Here is a 22946-nt window from a genome sequence, read left to right as displayed (position 1 = left end):
GATTCCGGCATTTTTGTCTGATTATCGTGATATTTTTGAAGAGCCTAAAATTGGTTCACTCCCTCCTCACAGGGATTGTGATTGCGCCATAGATCTGATTCCTGGCAGTAAAATTCCAAAGGGTCGTTTGTTTAACCTATCTGTACCTGAACATGCTGCTATGCGTGAGTATATTAAGGAGTCCCTGGAAAAGGGACATATTCGTCCTTCTTCATCACCTTTAGGAGCCGGTTTTTTCTTTGTCTCTAAAAAGGATGGCTCTCTGAGGCCTTGTATTGATTATCGACTCCTGAATAAAATTACAGTCAAATATCAGTATCCGTTGCCTTTGCTGACTGATTTGTTTGCTCGCATAAGGGGGGCTAAGTGGTTCTCTAAGATTGATCTTCGTGGGGCGTATAATTTGGTGCGAATTAAGCAGGGGGATGAGTGGAAAACCGCATTTAATACGCCTGAGGGCCATTTTGAGTATTTGGTAATGCCTTTCGGCCTTTCTAATGCTCCTTCTGTCTTTCAGTCCTTGATGCATGATATTTTCCGTGAATATTTGGATAAATTTATGATAGTGTACTTGGATGATATTTTGATTTTTTCTGATGACTGGGAGTCTCATGTTCAGCAGGTCAGGAGGGTTTTTCAGGTTTTGCGGGAGAATTCTTTGTGTGTAAAGGGTTCAAAGTGTGTTTTTGGGGTTCAAAAAATTTCCTTTTTGGGGTACATTTTTTCCCCTTCTTCTATTGAGATGGACCCTGTCAAGGTTCGGGCTATTTACGACTGGACGCAGCCTACTTCTCTGAAGAGTCTCCAGAAATTCTTGGGCTTTGCTAATTTTTATCGTCGATTTATAGCTGGTTTTTCTGGCGTTGCTAAACCTCTGACGGATTTGACTAAAAAGGGTGCTGATGTTGCCAATTGGTCCCCTGCTGCCGTGGAGGCCTTTCGGGAGCTTAAGCACCGCTTTTTGTCTGCACCTCTGTTGCGCCAGCCTGATGTTTCTCTTCCCTTTCAGGTTGAGGTCGATGCTTCCGAGATCGGAGCGGGGGCGGTTCTGTCGCAGAAAAGTTCCGACTGCTCAGTGATGAGACCTTGTGCGTTCTTTTCGCGAAAATTTTCGGCCGCCGAGCAAAACTATGATGTTGGTAATTGGGAGCTTTTGGCCATGAAGTGGTCATTTGAGGAGTGGCGTCATTGGCTTGAGGGTGCCAAATATCAGGTGGTAGTTTTGACTGATCACAAGAATTTAATTTATTTGGAGTCTGCCAGGTGTGTTGTGAATTTGCTTTTTGCTCCCTCTAGTGGTTACTAGTTTTTTGACTCTGGTTTTTCTGTCATTCCTTTTATCCGCACCTGGGTCGTTAGTTAGGGGTGTTGCTATATAAGCTCCCTGGACCTTCAGTTCAATGCCTGGCAACGTAGTTATCAGAGCTAGTCTGCTGTGCTCTTGTCTACTGATCCTGGTTCCAGTTATATCAGCTAAGTCTGCCTTTTGCTTTTTGCTATTTGTTTTGGTTTTGCATTTTTGTCCAGCTTGTTCCAAATCTACATCCTGACCTTTGCTGGAAGCTCTAGGGGGCTGGTGTTCTCCCCCCGGACCGTTAGACGGTTCGGGGGTTCTTGAATTTCCAGTGTGGATTTTGATAGGGTTTTTGTTGACCATATAAGTTACCTTTCTTTATTCTGCTATCAGTAAGCGGGCCTCTCTGTGCTAAACCTGGTTCATTTCTGTGTTTGTCATTTCCTCTTACCTCACCGTCATTATTTGTGGGGGGCTTCTATCCAGCTTTGGGGTCCCCTTCTCTGGAGGCAAGAAAGGTCTTTGTTTTCCTCTACTAGGGGTAGCTAGATTCTCCGGCTGGCGCGTGTCATCTAGAATCAACGTAGGAATGATCCCCGGCTACTTCTAGTGTTGGCGTTAGGAGTAGATATATGGTCAACCCAGTTACCACTGCCCTATGAGCTGGATTTTTGTATTCTGCAGACTTCCACGTTCCTCTGAGACCCTCGCCATTGGGGTCATAATGGTTTGCCAGGCCAGTATTAAATGTTTAATGCATTGCAGAAGAGGGATTATAAGAAAGAAGATTCTGAGTTTTTTTTTTTTTTTTTCTTCTTCCCCTTTACCTCAGAGTGGCTATGCTTGCTGCAGACATGAATGTCCAGACCTTGATTACAAGTGTGGACCAGCTGGCTACTCGTGTGCAGGGCATACAAGACTATGTTATCAGAAATCCTATGTCAGAACCTAAAATACCGATTCCTGAACTGTTTTCCGGAGACAGGTTTAAGTTTAGGAATTTCGTGAATAATTGTAAATTGTTTTTGTCCCTGAGACCCTGTTCATCTGGAGATTCTGCTCAGCAAGTAAAAATTGTTATTTCGTTCTTACGGGGCGACCCTCAGGATTGGGCTTTTTCGCTGGCACCAGGAGATCCGGCATTGGCTGATCTTGATGCGTTTTTTCTGGCGCTCGGTTTACTTTATGAGGAACCCAATCTTGAGATTCAGGCAGAAAAGGCCTTGCTGGCTATGTCTCAGGGGCAGGACGAGGCTGAAGTGTATTGCCAAAAATTTCGGAAATGGTCCGTGCTAACACATTGGAACGAGTGTGCACTGGCCGCTAATTTTAGAAATGGCCTTTCTGAAGCCATTAAGAATGTTATGGTGGGTTTTCCCATTCCCACAGGTCTGAATGATACTATGGCACTGGCTATTCAAATTGACCGGCGGTTGCGGGAGCGCAAAACCGCAAATTCCCTCATGGTGTTGTCTGAACAGACACCTAATTCGGTGCAATGTGATAGAAAAACCGCAAATTCCCTCATGGTGTTGTCTGAACAGACACCTGATTTAATGCAATGTGATAGAATCCTGACTAGAAATGAGCGGAAAATTCATAGATGCCGGAATGGCTTGTGCTACTACTGTGGTGATTCTACACATGTTATCTCAGCATGCTCTAAACGTATAGCTAAGGTTGTTAGTCCTGTCACCGTTGGTAATTTGCAACCTAAATTTATTCTGTCTGTAACTTTGATTTGCTCACTGTCATCTTATCCTGTCATGGCGTTTGTAGATTCAGGTGCTGCCCTGAGTCTCATGGATCTCTCATTTGCTAAGCGCTGTGGTTTTACTCTTGAACCATTAGAAAATCCTATCCCTCTTAGGGGTATTGATGCTACACCATTGGCAGCAAATAAACCGCAGTATTGGACACAGGTTACCATGTGCATGACTCCTGAACACCGCGAGGTGATACGTTTCCTGGTTTTACATAAAATGCATGATTTGGTTGTTTTAGGGCTGCCATGGTTACAGACCCATAATCCAGTCCTGGACTGGAAGGCTATGTCAGTCTCAAGTTGGGGCTGTCGTGGTATTCATGGGGATTCCCTGCCTGTGTCTATTGCTTCTTCTACGCCTTCGGAAGTTCCGGAGTATTTGTCTGATTATCAGGATGTCTTCAGTGAGTCTGAGTCCAGTGCACTGCCTCCTCATAGGGACTGTGACTGTGCTATAGATTTGATCCCAGGCAGTAAATTTCCTAAGGGAAGACTGTTTAATCTGTCGGTACCTGAACATACCGCTATGCGTTCATATATCAAGGAGTCTCTGGAGAAAGGACATATTCGTCCGTCTTCTTCCCCTCTTGGTGCGGGATTCTTTTTTGTGGCAAAAAAGGACGGATCTTTGAGACCTTGTATTGATTATCGGCTTTTAAATAAGATCACTGTCAAATTTCAGTATCCTTTACCGCTGTTGTCTGACTTGTTTGCCCGGATTAAGGGTGCCAAGTGGTTCACCAAGATAGACCTTCGTGGTGCGTACAACCTTGTGCGCATTAAGCAAGGTGATGAATGGAAAACCGCATTCAATACGCCCGAAGGTCATTTTGAGTACTTGGTGATGCCTTTTGGGCTCTCCAATGCGCCTTCAGTTTTTCAGTCCTTTATGCATGACATTTTCCGGAAGTATCTGGATAAATTTTTGATTGTTTATCTGGATGATATTTTGGTTTTTTCTGATAATTGGGATTCGCATGTGGAGCAGGTCAGGTTGGTCTTTAAAATTTTGCGTGAAAATTCTTTGTTTGTCAAGGGCTCAAAGTGTCTCTTTGGTGTACAGAAGGTTCCCTTTTTGGGGTTCATTTTTTCCCCTTCTGCTGTGGAGATGGACCCAGTCAAGGTCCGAGCTATTCTTGATTGGACTCAGCCCTCGTCAGTTAAGAGTCTTCAGAAGTTCTTGGGCTTCGCTAACTTCTACCGTCGTTTTATCGCTAATTTTTCTAGCATTGTGAAACCTTTGACGGATATGACCAAGAAGGGCTCCGATGTAGCTAACTGGGCTCCTGCTGCCGTGGAGGCTTTCCAGCAGTTGAAACGCCGGTTTACTTCGGCGCCTGTTTTGTGCCAGCCTGACGTCTCTCTTCCCTTTCAGGTTGAGGTGGATGCTTCGGAGATTGGGGCAGGGGCCGTTTTGTCGCAGAGAGGCCCTGGTTGCTCTGTTATGAAGCCTTGTGCCTTTTTCTCTAGGAAGTTTTCGCCTGCCGAGCGAAATTATGATGTGGGCAATCGGGAGTTGTTGGCCATGAAATGGGCATTTGAGGAGTGGCGTCATTGGCTCGAGGGTGCTAAGCATCGTGTGGTGGTCTTGACTGATCACAAAAATCTGATGTATCTCGAGTCTGCTAAACGCCTTAATCCGAGACAGGCCCGCTGGTCATTGTTTTTCTCCCACTTTGATTTTGTTGTCTCGTATTTACCAGGTTCAAAGAATGTGAAGGCCGATGCTCTTTCTAGGAGCTTTGTGCCTGATGCTCCTGGAGTCGCTGATCCTGTTGGTATTCTTAAAGATGGAGTTATCTTGTCAGCTATTTCTCCGGATCTGCGACGTGTGTTGCAGAGATTTCAGGCTGATAGGCCTGAGTCTTGTCCACCTGACAGACTGTTTGTCCCGGATAAGTGGACCAGCAGAGTCATTTCCGAGGTTCATTCCTCGGTGTTGGCAGGTCACCCGGGAATTTTTGGCACCAGAGATCTGGTGGCCAGGTCCTTTTGGTGGCCTTCCTTGTCAAGGGATGTGCGGTCATTTGTGCAGTCCTGTGGGACTTGTGCTCGAGCTAAGCCTTGCTGTTCTCGTGCCAGCGGTTTGCTCTTGCCCTTGCCTGTCCCGAAGAGACCTTGGACACATATCTCCATGGATTTCATTTCTGATCTTCCGCTATCTCAGGGCATGTCTGTTATCTGGGTGATATGTGATCGCTTCTCCAAGATGGTCCATTTGGTTCCTTTGCCTAAGCTGCCTTCCTCTTCCGATCTGGTTCCTGTGTTTTTCCAGAACGTGGTTCGTTTGCACGGCATCCCTGAGAATATTGTGTCAGACAGAGGATCCCAGTTCGTTTCCAGGTTCTGGCGATCCTTTTGTAGTAGGATGGGCATTGATTTGTCGTTTTCGTCTGCTTTCCATCCTCAGACTAATGGACAGACGGAGCGAACCAATCAGACTTTGGAGGCTTATTTGAGGTGTTTTGTCTCTGCTGATCAGGACGATTGGGTGACATTCTTGCCGTTGGCTGAGTTTGCCCTTAATAATCGGGCTAGTTCCGCCACCTTGGTTTCGCCTTTTTTCTGCAACTCTGGTTTCCATCCTCGCTTTTCTTCGGGTCATGTGGAGCCTTCTGACTGTCCTGGGGTGGATTCTGTGGTGGATAGGTTGCAGCAGATCTGGAATCATGTGGTGGACAACTTGAAGTTGTCACAGGAGAAGGCTCAGCGCTTTGCCAACCGCCGCCGCGGTGTGGGTCCCCGACTACGCGTTGGGGATTTGGTATGGCTTTCTTCCCGCTTTGTTCCTATGAAGGTCTCCTCTCCCAAATTTAAACCTCGTTTTATTGGGCCTTACAAGATATTGGAAATCCTTAATCCTGTATCTTTTCGTCTGGATCTTCCTGTGTCGTTTGCTATTCACAATGTATTTCATAGGTCCTTGTTGCGGCGGTACATTGTGCCTGTAGTTCCTTCTGCTGAGCCTCCTGCTCCGGTGTTGGTTGAGGGCGAGTTGGAGTACGTGGTGGAGAAGATCTTGGATTCTCACCTCTCCAGGCGGAGGCTTCAGTACCTGGTCAAGTGGAAGGGCTATGGTCAGGAGGATAATTCCTGGGTGGTCGCCTCTGATGTTCATGCGGCCGATTTAGTTCGTGCCTTTCATGCCGCTCATCCTGATCGCCCTGGTGGTCGTGGTGAGGGTTCGGTGACCCCTCACTAAGGGGGGGGTACTGTTGTGAATTTGCTTTTTGCTCCCTCTAGTGGTTACTAGTTTTTTGACTCTGGTTTTTCTGTCATTCCTTTTATCCGCACCTGGGTCGTTAGTTAGGGGTGTTGCTATATAAGCTCCCTGGACCTTCAGTTCAATGCCTGGCAACGTAGTTATCAGAGCTAGTCTGCTGTGCTCTTGTCTACTGATCCTGGTTCCAGTTATATCAGCTAAGTCTGCCTTTTGCTTTTTGCTATTTGTTTTGGTTTTGTATTTTTGTCCAGCTTGTTCCAAATCTACATCCTGACCTTTGCTGGAAGCTCTAGGGGGCTGGTGTTCTCCCCCCGGACCGTTAGACGGTTCGGGGGTTCTTGAATTTCCAGTGTGGATTTTGATAGGGTTTTTGTTGACCATATAAGTTACCTTTCTTTATTCTGCTATCAGTAAGCGGGCCTCTCTGTGCTAAACCTGGTTCATTTCTGTGTTTGTCATTTCCTCTTACCTCACCGTCATTATTTGTGGGGGGCTTCTATCCAGCTTTGGGGTCCCCTTCTCTGGAGGCAAGAAAGGTCTTTGTTTTCCTCTACTAGGGGTAGCTAGATTCTCCGGCTGGCGCGTGTCATCTAGAATCAACGTAGGAATGATCCCTGGCTACTTCTAGTGTTGGCGTTAGGAGTAGATATATGGTCAACCCAGTTACCACTGCCCTATGAGCTGGATTTTTGTATTCTGCAGACTTCCACGTTCCTCTGAGACCCTCGCCATTGGGGTCATAACACAGGTGCCTGAATCCTAGACAGGCACGTTGGTCGTTGTTCTTTTCCCGGTTTAATTTTGTGGTCTCGTACTTACCGGGTTCTAGGAATGTGAAGGCAGATGCTCTTTCTAGGAGTTTTGAGCCTGACTCTCCTGGGAATTCTGAACCTGCTGGTGTCCTTAAGGATGGAGTGGTTTTGTCTGCTGTCTCTCCAGATTTGCGACGTGCTTTGCAAGAATTTCAGGCGGATAGACCTGATCGTTGTCCGTCTGGTAGACTGTTTGTTCCTGACGAGTGGACCACTAGAGTCATCTCGGAAGTTCATTCTTCTACTCTGGCAGGTCATCCGGGAATTTTTGGCACCAGAGATTTGGTGGCTAGATCCTTCTGGTGGCCTTCCCTGTCTCGAGATGTGCGTGTTTTTGTGCAGTCTTGCGATGTGTGTGCTTGGGCCAAGCCTTGTTGTTCTAGGGCTAGTGGGTTGTTGTTGCCCTTGCCTATTCCGAAGAGGCCTTGGACGCACATCTCTATGGACTTTATCTCGGACCTCCCTGTTTCTCAGAAGATGTCTGTCATCTGGGTGGTGTGTGACCGTTTTTCTAAAATGGTTCATTTGGTGCCATTGCCTAAGTTGCCTTCCTCATCTGAGTTGGTCCCTCTGTTTTTTCAAAATGTGGTTCGCTTGCATGGTATTCCGGAAAACATCGTTTCTGACAGGGGTGCCCAGTTCGTGTCTAGATTTTGGCGGGCAGTCTGTGCCAGGTTGGGCATTGATTTGTCTTTTTCGTCTGCATTCCATCCTCAAACCAATGGCCAGACGGAACGAACTAATCAAACTTTGGAGACTTATTTGAGGTGTTTTGTGTCTGCGGATCAGGATGATTGGGTTGCCTTTCTGCCGTTGGCGGAGTTTGCTCTTAATAATCGGGCTAGTTCTGCCACTTTGGTTTCTCCTTTCTTTTGCAATTCAGGGTTTCATCCGCGTTTTTCATCTGGTCAGGTTGAATCTTCGGATTGTCCTGGAGTGGATGCGGTAGTGGATCGGTTGCATCAGATTTGGGGACAAGTGGTGGATAATTTGGAATTGTCCCAGGAGAGGACTCAGCAGTTTGCTAACCGCCGTCGTCGTGTTGGCCCCCACCTTCGTGTTGGGGACTTGGTGTGGTTGTCGTCCCGTTTTGTCCCTATGAGGGTTTCTTCTCCTAAATTTAAGCCTCGGTTCATCGGTCCTTATAGGATTTTGGAGATTCTTAACCCTGTCTCCTTTCGTTTGGACCTCCCGGCATCTTTCGCTATCCATAATGTGTTCCATCGGTCGCTGTTGCGGATATATGAGGTACCGGTGGTTCCTTCTACTGAACCTCCTGCTCCTGTGCTGGTGGAGGGTGAATTGGAGTACGTGGTAGAAAAGATCTTGGACTCCCGTATTTCCAGACGGAGACTTCAATATCTGGTTAAATGGAAGGGCTATGGTCAGGAAGATAATTCTTGGGTAACTGCCTCTGATGTTCATGCCTCGGATTTGGTTCGTGCCTTTCATAGGGCTCATCCAGATCGCCCTGGCGGTTCTTGTGAGGGTTCGGTGCCCCCTCCTTAAGGGGAGGGTACTGTTGTGTATCCGCTTTTTGGGCTCCCCTGGTGGTTGCTGGTGGTATTGGTGACTTGTTTGCACTTTGCTGCTTCTGTTCACCTGCTTCCATCAGCGTTTGGGAGTTTCCTATTTAGCCTTGCTCTCCAGTCATTTCCTTGCCGGTCATCATTGTAACCAGAGCCTTCGGTTGCATGTTCCTGCTACTAGTCTGCTGATCAGCTAAGTGGACTTTGTCCTTTTGTTTTGTATCTTTTGTCCAGTTTGCAGTTTTTGTAATTCTCTGTAGCTGGAAGCTCTTGCGGGCTGAAATTGCCACTCCTGTGTCATGAGTTGACACAGGAGTCTTAAAGTAATTTCAGGATGGTTTTTGAAAGGGTTTTCAGTTGACCGTGAAGTCCTCTTTTGTATCTTTCTGCTATCTAGTAAGTGGACCTCTCTTTGCTAAATCTACTTTCATACTGTGTATGTCTTTTCCTCTTAATTCACCTTTATTACATGTGGGGGGCTGCTATCATCTTTTGGGGTATTTCCCTAGAGGTAAGCCAGGTCTGTTTCTTCCTCTACCAGGCGTAGTTAGTCCTCCGGCTGGCGCGTGGCATATAGGAAGCCGTAGGTATGCTCCCTGGCTACTATTAGTTGTGTGGTAGATTTAGCTCACGGTCAACTCGAGTTTCCGTCACCCGAGAGCTCGTTCGTTATTTATATGTTTCTTACGTTCCCTTGCCATTGGGAACCATGACACCCCTGGACCTTACCGATGTAACCGGCAGCCTCCGTTCCTAAGAATGAGGAGTGAAGGACCTTCGATGACGTCGTGGCTTGTGATTGGTCGCGTGACCGCTCATGTGACCACTCACATCGACCAATCACAAGCCGCGACGTCATCGCAGGTCCTAAACTCACTGCATTCTTAGGAACGGAGGCTGCAAGATTACTATCGCAGGAAAATTTGCCCACCTCACATGGACCTGATACATTGCAAGAACAGTATAGTGATGCTATTGACAACCAACTAAGTTTGACTGTTTGCTTTTGACCCACAACTGTTGTACTATAAATTACATATATTATTTCCCTGATGAGAAAAAAATGCAGGATTACTATTGCAGGAAAATTTGCTCGCCTGCTCTATTCTGCTAGTCCATGGAAATTGGACCATACTCAAAAGTCATCCAAGTGTAGTCCTATTTTTTTCAACTGACCGATTGACTTGTATGACCAAGTGTGATTTGATTTCCAGATCGGACATTGTGTGATTTCCCTGGACAAGGAAAAAATCAGACATATTCATGGCCCCATAGAATAACATTGTTCTGAGTGTGATACAATATTTTGCCAAATTGCATTCAATCCTAAAAGGTGGTCACTTGCAAGAGCCCTTAAAGGAGGACTTCTTCAAGATTTTGAAGTGTCTCTGTGGGATGTTTTGCCCATTCATCTAAAATGTAATTTTATGAGGAAGCAAACTGATGTTAGACTAAGCAACATGGTTCATGATCTTCCTTTCAGCACTTCCGAAAATTGTTCAATTGTGTTGAGTTATGGAACTCATACAAAGTCGGTCCAGTTCTCCACACTAAATGTATCCAACAAAGTTTTTATGGACTATCCTTTGTAGACTGGAACAGAAAAGGGACTCCCAGGAGTCAGTCAGATAAGATGTGTTTCCCTAATACTATTCTTTATATAGTGTATGTGCTATCACAATAATTGTATTAAATACAGTATTATGACATACACACATAGCATACAGCATAACATTTAATAGTAAAAAAAAATGCAGTTGTAAAGAATCCAAATTGCTATGATCATTAAGAGTTTAAAAATAACATCTATAAAAAGAAAATATTTGCCTTTAAATTTGGCTGCAAGTTTCCAGCAGCATTTCTTTAAAAAAAATATTCTGAATAATGTGCATAGTACTGTTACTTTGCATCGCCTTTCTTAAAAGCATTCAATAAATCATAAACTTTGGAGTGCCTCTTCACTGCACTTGGGCAGAAGTAACTGTCTGTCAGATGGTGCTCCAAGCCTCCTGCACAAAATTAAAAGTGACCCTGCTGTTGATAGCAACTTAACATTTAGAATGCTAAGAAAATGCTCTAATGCACTTTGATGAACTAATTCAACTACAAATTAACTTAACTTTAAATTGGGAGGGTAAAGCAGGTCAGGTTTTAAAGTGCTTGGCTTTCTTTTACCACTTGGCTGAGAGGAAGACATAGATTAGAAAGTTACAAAAGTTGCTCTTACATTTAAACAACTTTTAAATAAGTAATTGATTTATACCTTTTGTTGCAAATGTTCTGCAATTTAAATGAAGCTTCACGTCTGAAAATATAGTGCTATCGAGCAATGTTTTCTGAAAATGAATTTGTACAGATCCTAAGTGATAAAAAGTCAGACAAGCCGCATCACTGTTGTATAGCGCTGCACTTTACAGTGCCTACATTCATATTAAAATTTCTGTAGTGTACAATATAATTATACAGATTTTAATTAGATCCTTAATAGAATAATCTTTATAAGGAACAACAGACAAAATAAATCACCTTCCAGCGTTTCTTATCACTGCAAAGATCTTAATTTTTCTTGCCAGGCTGACTTATTATACGGCTTTCAATTTGCTTGAGGTTGTTTTATTTTTAATACAAAAACAAATATATACTGCTTTCATTACTTGATATTATACATGAATGAGTCTATATAGATCAAGGAAATAATAAATGGATCAAAAAACACTGAATAATGTAAGGTTAATTATTACAAGTGTTAAAATGTTTTTTTCTTATATGTAGAACAGCTCTCTTTCAGAAGAGAAAATGCTCTCTCTGGTGCCACCTATTACAATTTAAGTAAATGTCTGATCATTTAAAGACTTCTGAAACAAATTAAGGCATATGACACAAACCAGAGATCAGTCTCTTTGGTTGGGTTGATCTCTGTAGGAGAGCTAGTTTGCATACGTTTTAGTGATGTGAATGGGTCCAAAAGTTTATGATAATTATTTTTTTTATATATTTTGGTTAGCAGTTGGGGCTCTGATATAAATGTCCAAATCTAGCACTTAGACCATGCCTAGGCAAACTGCAGCCCGCGGGCCACATCTGGCCCCCTGCAACTGTAGCCCTTCTCCATCTTCTCATCGGTGGATGCAGGGCTGCTAAGTCCCTGGCTTGCAGACTAGAGCTGCTGAAAACACTAGAGCTGCTGAAACCTGTGCAGGAGGCAGAGCGGTCAGGAAAGGAAGAGGGAAGCAGGACTACAACACCCATCTGCTGCAGATAATGGGCAAGTAGCTTCTAAGAGGAGCCCAGATACCACCTGGGAGGCAGCATCATGTGTCTGCTGTGCTGAGTAGGTCACAGCACCTGCGTTGCCTCCTTTCACACTGTGGAATGAAAGTTGTGACCAGTGGCGGATTATAATGAGGTCAATCTTGGCGGTAGCCCAGGGCCCAGTAGTGTGGGGGGGCCCTGGGCTACCACTGAGATTGACCTCGGCTGCCATCAGGGCATTACTGCCCTGACTGGCATATGGGGCATGGTGGGCAGAGGGGGCCCGCATCGGGCCCCGTATCATCTGCTCACTAGGCAGGCTGCAGTTTAACGCTATTGACGTGTAGGCCCGTGCCCGCAAGTCAATAGTTAACAGCCGCCAATCGGAGGCTGGCAGCTGACGTCAGCCACAGCACGCACGTCGCCGGTGTCTGACGTGATTGTCAGTCGCCGGCGACTGCGCGTTTCAGCTGCGTGGAGGGAGCTTCGCCGCAGGAGCGTGGCCAGGTGAGAAGAACTTTTTTTTTTAATTGAGGGCAGTGATCCGGGGGGCCCATGCTGGACACAGATGAGTGCAGAGATGTTGGACACAGATAAGGGCAGAGATGCTGGACACAGATGAGGGCAGAGATGCTGGACACAGATGGGGCAGAGATGCTGGAGACACTACGGACAGAGATGCTGGACACAGATGAGGGCAGAGATGCTGGACACATTTGAGGGCAAAAATGCTGGACACAGATGGGGCAGAGATGCTGGAGACACTGGGGACAGAGATGCTGGACACAGATGGGGCAGAGATTCTGGACACGCTGTGGGCAGAGATGCTGGACACAGATGAGGGCAGAGATGCTGGACACAGATGAGGGCAGAGATGCTGGACACAGATGGGGCAGAGATGCTGGACACAGATGAGGACAGAGATGCTGGACACAGATGGGGCAGAGATGCTGGACACAGATGGGGCAGAGATTCTGGACACAGATGGGGCAGAGATGCTGGACACAGATGAGGACAGAGATGCTGGACACATGGGGCAGAGATGCTGGACACAGATGGGGCAGAGTTGGTGGACACAGATGAGGGCAGAGATGCTGGACATAAATGAGGGCAAAGATGCTGGACACAGATGGGGCAGAGATGCTGGAGACACTGGGGACAGATATGCTGTACACAGATGAGGGCAGAGATGCTGGACACAGATGGAGGCAGAGTTGCTGGACACAGATGAGGGCAGAGATGCTGGACACAGATGGGGCAGAGATGCTGGACACAGATGTGTACAGATATGCTGGACACAGATGGGGCAGAGATGCTGGACACAGATGAGGGCAGAGATGCTGGACACGGATGGGGCAGAGATTCTGGACACAGTTGAAGGCAGAGATGCTGGACATAGATGGGGAAGAGATGCTGGACACAGATGAGGGCAGAGATGCTGGACACAGATGGGGCAGAGATGCTGGACACAGATGGGGCAGAGATGCTGGAAACAGAGGAGGGCAGAGATGCTGGACACAGATGGGGCAGAGATGCTGGATACAGATGGGGCAGAGATTCTGGACACAGATGGGGCAGAGATGCTGGACACAGATGGGGCAGAGATGCTGGACATAGATGGGGCAGAATGCTGGACACACTAAGGGCAGAATGCTGGACACACTGGGGGCAGAATGCTGGACACACTGGGGGTTGAATGCTGGACACACTGGGGGCTGAATGCTGGACAGACTGGGGGCTGAATGCTGGACACACTGGGGGCAGAATGCTGGACACACTGGGGGCAGACTGCTGGACACACTGGGGCTGAATGCTGGACACACTGGGGGCAGAAATGCTGGAGACACTGGGGGCAGAAATGCTGGAGACACTGGGGGCTGAATGCTGAACACACTGGGGGCAGAAATGCTGGACACTCTGGGGACAGAAATGCTGGAGACACTGGGGGCAGAAATGCTGGAGACACTGGGGGCAGAACTGCTGGAGACACTGGGGGCAGAAATGCTGGACACACTGGGGGTAGAAATGCTGGACACTCTGGGGACAGAAATGCTGGAAACACTGGGGGCAGAAATGCTGGAGACACTGGGGGCTGAAAGCTGGACACACTGGGGGCAGAAATGCTGGACACTCTGGGGACAGAAATGCTGGAAACACTGGGGGCAGAAATGCTGGAGACACTGGGGGCAGAAATGCTGGAGACACTGGGGGCTGAAAGCTGGACACACTGGGGGCAGAAATGCTGGACACTCTGGGGACAGAAATGCTGGAAATACTGAGGGCAGAAATGCTGGAGACACTGGGGGCAGAACTGCTGGAGACACTGGGGGCAGAAATGCTGGAGTCACTGGGGCAGAAATTCTGGAGACATAGGGGGCAGAATGGCGATATGGGGCAGAATGGAGGCACAGTGCAGGATTGGAGACAGATTGTGCAGGATCATGGGGCAGGATTGGATCATGGGGCAGGATGGATACGATGGAGACAGATGGGGCAGGATGGGGAGATCATATGGGGCAGAATGGATACTCATGAGGGCAGGATGGGAGAACATATAGCTGAAGCCAGAAATGAGACACAGAGGGGCCAGGATGGGGAATATTATTACCATAGGGACTAATTTAGGGATATTATTACTGCAGTGATGTATTTATTTTATTTTTTTAGTATACTGTTTTAAATGAGGGGGCAGGCCTGTTTCTGTGTAGAGTGACAGTATGTTGCCTCTTTTTCTTCATGTGGTGTAATGTAGAAGTTGGGAAAAATTAAGTAATGTGTTCTGCAAGCAGAGCTTGAGATAACTGTGCTATTTACTGCAGAGCTGAGCCCTGGCTGGAAGAAGTGATGGTGGTCTGTGCTGGATGAAAGATGAAGGACTTCACCTAGAGACGTCACTGATGTGTCAGTGTGTTACCTATACACTGACACTATACACTGTATACTATATACAGAGCTCCTGTGTATAATGTCACCAGTGATCACTGTATAACCTCTACACAGACACTGAATACTAAGTACAGATCTCCTGTGTATAATGGCACTTATGGTGATAGTATTGTTTTTTTTATTACTGATCAGTATTGCAGTATTAGGTCATTATGTGGTGGTAATATGATGTCTGGACATGGTGTTGTGGTATTTGCTCCTTGTATGTGCTATTTGGTCACTTTGTGGTGGTAATATGTGGTCTGGTAATGGTGTGGTGGTACTTGTTCTTTGTATGTGATATTATTCGGTCACTGGTGGTAATATGTGGTCTGGCCATGGTGTTGTATTTGTTCCTTGTACGTGATATTATTGGTCATTTTAAAAATTGAAAAATAAATAAAAATATACCTAAATTGTATTGCATATTTTAACAAATATTTAGTAGGTTACAATAGTGTAGGGCCCGGCCAAAAGTGTCTACCGTGTTATGGTGGCGGCTTGAAAAATCTTTTGGCCAAAACAAAAGCTGCTGGTTATATGTGTGATCTGGTGATGGGAACTGTTAATGTGTGATAGGTGAGAAGTAGAGTTTCACTCAGCAACTATTTTTCTGGAATAATTTGGTCCAGGTATATGATGACCCCGTCACATGACCGGGGGGCCCACAGAGTCTGAACAGCCCAAGGCCCTGGCTACCCTTAATCCACCCCTGGTTGTGACGGCAGTTTATGTTTAGGGAGAGCAGCTTATTAGTAGCCACTGTATCTCTCTGGATCTTCCTGGCAGCTGATAGGAGATAAAACACTGGGGTTGAGTATTCCTACTGAATACAGGGTCCAGTAGTGAAGTGCCCCCTCACCTCCACTACATACAGCCTGCAGAGGGGATATTCTATGTGCTCCCCAAACTTCTGCCCCATCATGTGCTCTGAAGTCTCCTCACCTTTGTATCTGAGAGTTAACCCTTACCTCCCTCTTCGCTCCCAGCTTGTATGGTTGTATATCCTGTGCAGGAGAAGTAAGGGTTAAGTCCCCCATAGTGCTTCCCCATCTGATCTGTGGCTTATCACATCCACTCCATAGACTGCAGTAAGGCTTTCTCAGCCCCATGCCTGTCACCTCCTGCCCCATATGTGATGTGGATCTATGCATGTGAAGAAGAGGTGGGGAACAATCTAATCACTTTTCTAATATATTTCAGTTAAAAAATGTTCACCTTTCCCCTCTCCTTTTTTTTTTTTACTTCCAATTACCAATTGCATTTTTGGGTACTCACATGGGACATCATTAGTGGACAGAGGCTGCAGTCACACTCTCTTCTCTCTAGTAAGCTCTGCCCCTTGGTGGGACTTGTTATTGTCATTTAGTTACCTCCTTTTTCATGCTTCTTTATGTCTTGGGATTGATCTTACCGGAGCGTACCATCTGATACATATGCACTTCTTATGCTTTATTGTTAAGCACACAGATAATGTTTGACTGTTTTCTTATCTATGATGGGTGACCCTGTTGTATCCGTTTTTGTGTACTATCTCAGCTGCAGTTGAGGTAGGCACAGGAAGCGGTATGACTGGAATGTCTAGGCAAGTTTATTCAAACGGCATAAACTGCTCTGGTTAGGAGAAACAAATGAACAGCCTTTTCCGGCAAAAAGTAACAAACAGAAAAATAAACAGTCGATATAGTATAGTGGGTCCGCCTGCACAGGTCAGTGTCTTTAGCACACACAATGGAGGTCTCCATACCTCCAGCCACAGACACTGAATGAGGCAATTGGCCTCCATGTTATTAGCCAAACCACACCCTTGGGGTGGGGATATGTGAGCAATCATTCCCACCCATCTCTTATGACCACTCGTAAAACTTGGCCCTGGAGAGTCCCAAACAATTCTCTCAGCACTATACGTGCTGGAGCCTACTTCCGAGCTCACATGACTGCAGCTAATAGCCGCAGTGACAGATATCTAATGTAATAAAAGAAAAAAGTGGCACTCACCAAGATCTTGCTGAATAGTGGTTTGTCCTTTATTGAAGTTTCACAACATAACGACTTTTACATGGAGAGGCGGCAGGTAAGAGGTAGGGTGCGGGGAGTGACTCACTCCCCGCACCCTACCTCTTACCTACCGCCTCTCCATGTAAAAGTCGTTATGTTGTGAAACTTCAATAAAGGACAAACCACTATTCAGCAAGATCTTGGTGAGTGCCACTTTTTTCTTTTATTACATTGGATTATTTATATACACCTTTTTCAGTGGAGCACTGCCCATTGACTGCTGTTAGCGCATTCCGGACAAGTCCGCAATAAATCCTGTTTTGATAAGTCGTATGGTGGGATCTACACGAGCCTAGTGCCGGTTACTTTGTGTTATTTTACTGGTGTAGTGACAGATATCTCCCCTCAAGGACTTGTACAGCGGCCATCTTACACGCTCTTTTTTAATGTGCTTATAAAAAAAATTATACTTACTTTCACTACATTCACCTGTTACTCCTCATTCACCTATTGTTCTCATGGTGTATTGTAAGTAGACTATTCGCTTAAAATAAATAACTTTTTACTTGCCTGAAATTTAATTATAAAAGAAACCTATCTAGCTACTGCTGCAAAATTCCACATAGATAAACCATTGATGAAGAAAAATAAAGAAATATCATAAGAGGTAAACATAACAGGCTTATAAAACAATAGTCAGATCATAGGGCAGTTCAAATTAAATGAAATATCTATAGATGTTACATTATTGGCAATAATTACCTGTCCCGTGGAACATCTGCACCACTGAGCTTTACAATTGTGGGGAATATGTCCATGTTACTTGTTGGTTCATTAATAACTGTCTCAGGTTTTATAACACCAGGCCAATTTAGAAGTCCAGGTACACGTATTCCTCCTTCCCAATTAGTTGCTTTTCCACCTTTAAAGGTAGCAGAAAAATTGTTTTTATAAATTTAAATATATACTGAATGTCATACAAACAATCAAAATCCAAGATTGATAGCAAGCATCTCTAAGGTCAAAAAGCATGTATATATTCAGTAAAAAAAAAAAATGAAAAAGTTGAAATAATGGTTGGAAACTAGAAAATTGGGAGAAAAAAATCATTAGATTGTAGGCTAAGCAATAAAAAATATTTATTTATAAATTGGTTTTCTACCAACCTCTTCCTGTTATGCACCGTACATATATTGCTCTGTGGGAGCTGTGTTCCCGTAAACAGCAGTATATGTATGGCGCCATGGTTGTGAGGTCTCACTCTATGTGAAAGCTGACACCCCTGCATTGCAGAGCATCAGATCAGTGATCTGTCACAACACATTGATGTCCCATCCTGGGACAATGTAAAACAAATTATTAAAAAGTGTAAAAATATATTTTTTTTAAATCCCCAGATAAAGAAATAAATACATTAATTTATGTAACTAAAAAATAAACAATAAAAGTACACATATTTGGTATTGCCACATCCTTAACGATCCGCTCTATACAACTGTCCCACTAGTTAACCCTTTCAGTGAACACCGTAAAAATGATAAAAACAAGGCAAAAAACAATGCTTTATCATCATACCACCAAACAAAAAATGCAATAAAATGCAATCAAAAACCGAATGTAAAGAAAAATAGTACTACTGGAAACGTCATATTGTCCTGCAAAAAACAAGCCACCATACAGCTCCATCAGCAGAAAAATAAAAGTTATAGATCGCAGAATTAAGATATGCAAAAATAATTATTTTTTCTTTAAAAGTTTTTATTGTGTAAAAGTGACAAAACATAAAAAAAATTGAAATTGGGTATTGCTGTAATCGTACTGACCCAATGAATAAAGCTGCCTTATCAATTTTACCACACACAGAACAGTATTAAAAAAGAAACTCAAAAAGCAATTCCTGAATTGCTGTTTTTTGTTCATTCTGTCTCCCAAAAATCAGAATAGAAAGAGATCAAAAAATATTATGTGACAGAAAATGGTACCAATAAAAACGACAACTCTTCCTGCAAAAAAGCTATCACATGACTCTGCCGGACGAAATATGGAAAAATGATAGCTGTCTAAATATTGTGATGCAAAAATAAGTTTTTGCAATAAAAAGCATCTTATAGTGTGTGACAGCAGCCAAACATAAAAACCCGATATAAATCTAATATCGCTGTAATCGCACCGACCCGAAGAATAAAGTTGCCTGATCACTTATACAGCACGAAGAAAGGTGTAAAAATAAAAACAAAATTCTTCACATGTTTTTATTTTTTCATTCTGCCACCCAAAGTTCACAATAAGGCTTGGCACACATTCATCCTGTGCTCTGCTGAGCGCTTGCACTGGAGTTTCCATGTAAATCTCTGAAATACATGATTCAGACAGAACCCCCGGAAGAAGATTCCCTATAATGAGACAGATGGAGGCACTGTGGACGCCATAGGACCTGTGATCCGGCGGTGTCTGTCATTTTAGGATTCCATAAAAGTGCTGTTTGCCACAGTTTTGTGTACTTCTGAAAAGGACACTTCTAAACAGAGGCCAGATGGAGTCCAGAGTAACTCTGCTGCCTCATTATATTGAATGGATACATTGGGGAAATTATCGGATTCACGTCACTCAGAGATCTAGATGGAAACCACAAAGTAAGTGGTCAGCATAGAGCGCCAGATAAATGTGATCCCAAACGTTATGTAAAATGTTCCCAATAAAGCTTCAACTCAATCCACAAAAAAGCAAGTACCCACTCAGGTCCGTCATCTGTTAGCGGAAATATAGGGGGCTTCCACAATACTAGTAGCACAGAGGCTCTGGAAAATTGAAATGGCTCATAGCTCCCCAAAAGAAATTCAGCATATTTTCCGCTCCCAATTCCAAATGCCCCCTCCCTTCTGAGCCCCAATGTGCCTAAACCACATTTAGCACCCTTGTGTTTGGCATTTCTGTAGTGATGAAAGTCCACCTCATTTATTGGTATGTGTTTCCAGAAACATGAACTGGGCATAATGTACTGGTGACTGCAACTTACTGGTCACTACAGCGTACTGGTCACCACAACAGCAGTTTGCAATTTTCACTCAGCAACATCCACTACTGCTTTTTTCTGAAAAACACCCATGGAGTCAAAATTGTCACTACATCTGTAGATAAATACCCAATGGGTTATAATTTCCAAAATGGGGTCACTTGAGGAGGGGATTCTGTTTTTCTAGCACTTAGGGGCTCTTTACATGGAATCTGCAAGCTATTCTAGGAAAATCTGCAGGAGGCAAATAGCGCTCCATCCCTCTGAGTATCTCCATATGGCTAGGCAGTACTGTACCACCACATATGGGGTATTTCTACATTCAGCAGAAATTGTGGGACAAAATTTGATGCCATTTTTTACCCATTTCCTTGTATGAAAATGTAAAACTTGGGGCTAATACACAATCTTGGTGGCAAAAATGTTAATTACTTTTTCTTCACTGCCCAATGGTATAAAAGACTGTGACACACCTGTGGCGTCAATATAATCACTGAACCCTACATTAATTCATTGACAGGTTTAGTTTGCAAAATGGGGTAACTTATGGGGGTTCTGCTGTTCTGGCACCTCAGGGGCTCTGCCAATGTAACATGGCACCCTCAAACAAGTGCAGCAAAATCTGCACTGTAATATGGTGCTACATCCCTTACGAGTTTTGCACTGTGCCTCAAAAGTAGTTTTTGACTACATATGGGGTATAGGTGAACTCGGAAGAAATTGGACAACCAATTTTGTGGTCCATTTTCTCCTGTTACTCTTTTGAAAATACAAAATTTGGAGCTAAAATAGATTTTTGTGGGAAAAATGTGACTTCTTTATTTTCACAGCTTAATGTTACAAACTTCTGCAAAGCACCTGGGGGTTCAAGTGCTCAATACATATCTAGATAAGATCCCAAAGGGGTCTAGCTTCCAAATTAGTGTCTCTTGTGGGGGGTTTCACTGTTTAGGCACATCAGGTGTTCTCCAAACGCGACATGGCATCCACTAATTTTTGCAGCAAACTTTACATTCAAAAAGTCATATGGCACTCCTTCTCTTCCAAGCCCTGCTGCGCACCCAAACAGTAGTATTCCCCCACATTTGGGGTATCAGCACACTCAAAAGAAATTGCACAACAAAATGTATGGAGCAATTTTTCCTGTTACCCTTATGAAAATGCAAAATTTGGAGCTAAACTAGATTTATTTGGGAAAAATGTGTTTGTTTGTTTTTATTTCCAAGGCTCTACGCTTTAAACTTCTGTGAAGCACCTGTGGGTTAAAGGTGCACAATACAAATCTAGGTAAGTTCCCTAAGGGGTCTAGTTTAGAAAATGGTGTTACCTGTGGGTTTTTTCATTGTTTAGGCACATCAGGGACTCTCCAAACATGACATGGCATCTGCTAATTATACAAATTTACATTCAAAAAGTGAAATGGCTCTCCTTCCCTTCCAAGCTCTGCCGTGTGCCTAAACAGTGGAGTTCCCCCACATATGGCTTATCAGCATGCTCAGGAGAAATTGCACAACAATTTGTTTGGTCTATTTTCTCCTGTTACCCTTACAAAAGTAAAAAAATATATAGGTCTAAAGGAAAAAAATTTAGAAAGAAAGTTAAATGTTTAATTTTTCCTTCCACATTCTATTAATTCCTGCGAAGCACCTGAAGGGTTAATAAGCTTCTTGAATGTGGCTTTGAGCACCTTTAGGGTCACAGGTTTTAGTATGGATTCACTTTTGGGTATTTTCTGTCACATAAGCCCCTCAAAATCACTTCAAATGTGAGGTGGTCCCTAAAAAATGGTTTTGCAAATTTTGTTGTAAAAATGAGAAATCGCTGGTCAAATTTTAACCCTTATCACTTCCTAACAAAAAAAAACTGTTTGAAAAATTGTGCTAATGTAAAGTAGAAATGTGGGAAATGTTATTTATTAAGTATTTTGTGTGACATTACTCTGATTAAATGGCATAAAAATTTAAAGTTAGAAAATTGCGAAATTGTCCACATTTTCGCCAAATTTCCATTTTTTTCACAAACAAACGCAAGTCATATCAAATAAATTTTACCACTATAATGGTTAGGGGTTGAGTTCCCGCCTCTACACAGGGGGAATCTCGAACCATCTCCGCTGTGGTCTCCCATTCTTCTCCAGCCGCAGTGGAGACGTCGGTCCCAGCATCTGGCTCAGCCTGATACGGTGTGGATGGTTACTGCTGTCTTTCCAGGCTCAGCCATTGTAGCCAGTACTTCTCAGCGGCGAGCAGACGTCTCTGGGACTAAGTCCTGCTTTTCCCCTTCGGAGCATGCCCAGGGTAAGTCCTCTCATTGGAGGTCGGGGGTCACATGCTCAGGTATTACAACAGCTCCCATTGGTCCTCTTGGATGGTCCTGAAGTGGCTCAGGTACTGTAGCAGCTCCCATTGGTCCTCTAGGAAGGTCCTGTAGTTGCTGCAGCTATAAAAGGTTCACATGGCCGCACGGCCATGCGCTAGTATCAACTAAGTCATGTGCTCTGCGCCAGTGTGGACATATGTATGTGGTTTCAGAGTTCGGCTGAAATAAGCCCCTAGAATACTGGCACCTCCGGTGAGGAGTTTTGTGTGAGTGGATTCAGGGCCCAGCAGAAATAAGCCCCTAGAATACCGGCACCTCCGTTGAGGAGTTTGCGTGTGCTATTCTGACTGCATGACCACTGTTCGCTCTATTTGGTAGCTGTGTTCCTCTGTGAGGTTAACAGGGCACAGCGTTCTCTTGTCTTAAGTGACTCTGTGAAGTAACAGAGTTCACTTATATCGCCATATAGCACCATCAGTTACTAGCAGCGGGTTTTACTCCTGTACAGTGGACCCCGAGTTGCGAACACACCTATTACTCTATAAATATATATTTGGTGCGTTCCGCCAAACCCTAACAATCATGAAGTAAAATATGAAAACATTCTCAGAATCAGTGGGATCTATTGAAGCATTCCAGAGTTATGACTTTATTATTATTAAGTGACAGTGGTCAGAATTGTAAAAAATGGCCTGGTCAGGAAAGTGAAAAAGGCTTTGGGGTGAAGGGGTTAAAGGGATTAATTAAAGGGATTAAAAACAGACTGTGCTCATTTCCAGTGCTGATGCCTTTCAGCAATGTTAGTGCTGGCTCTTC

At 44.3% G+C, this 22946-nt stretch overlaps 1 protein-coding gene across 1 annotated transcript in view; it reads right to left on the bottom strand.

The window, feature by feature from the left end:
• Positions 1-22946, bottom strand: part of STS (steroid sulfatase) — a 470812-nt gene that overhangs the window by 183642 nt on the left and 264224 nt on the right. Inside the window, exon 8 of the mRNA XM_077294724.1 lies at positions 17561-17720. Coding sequence (XP_077150839.1) covers positions 17561-17720 — 160 coding nt within the window. The remainder of the gene's footprint in view (positions 1-17560; positions 17721-22946) is intronic.

This window comes from Ranitomeya variabilis, chromosome 3 (genome assembly GCF_051348905.1).
Source record: "Ranitomeya variabilis isolate aRanVar5 chromosome 3, aRanVar5.hap1, whole genome shotgun sequence".
Taxonomy (NCBI): Eukaryota; Metazoa; Chordata; class Amphibia; order Anura; family Dendrobatidae; genus Ranitomeya; species Ranitomeya variabilis.
This window is presented reverse-complemented; position numbering and strand designations above follow the sequence as displayed.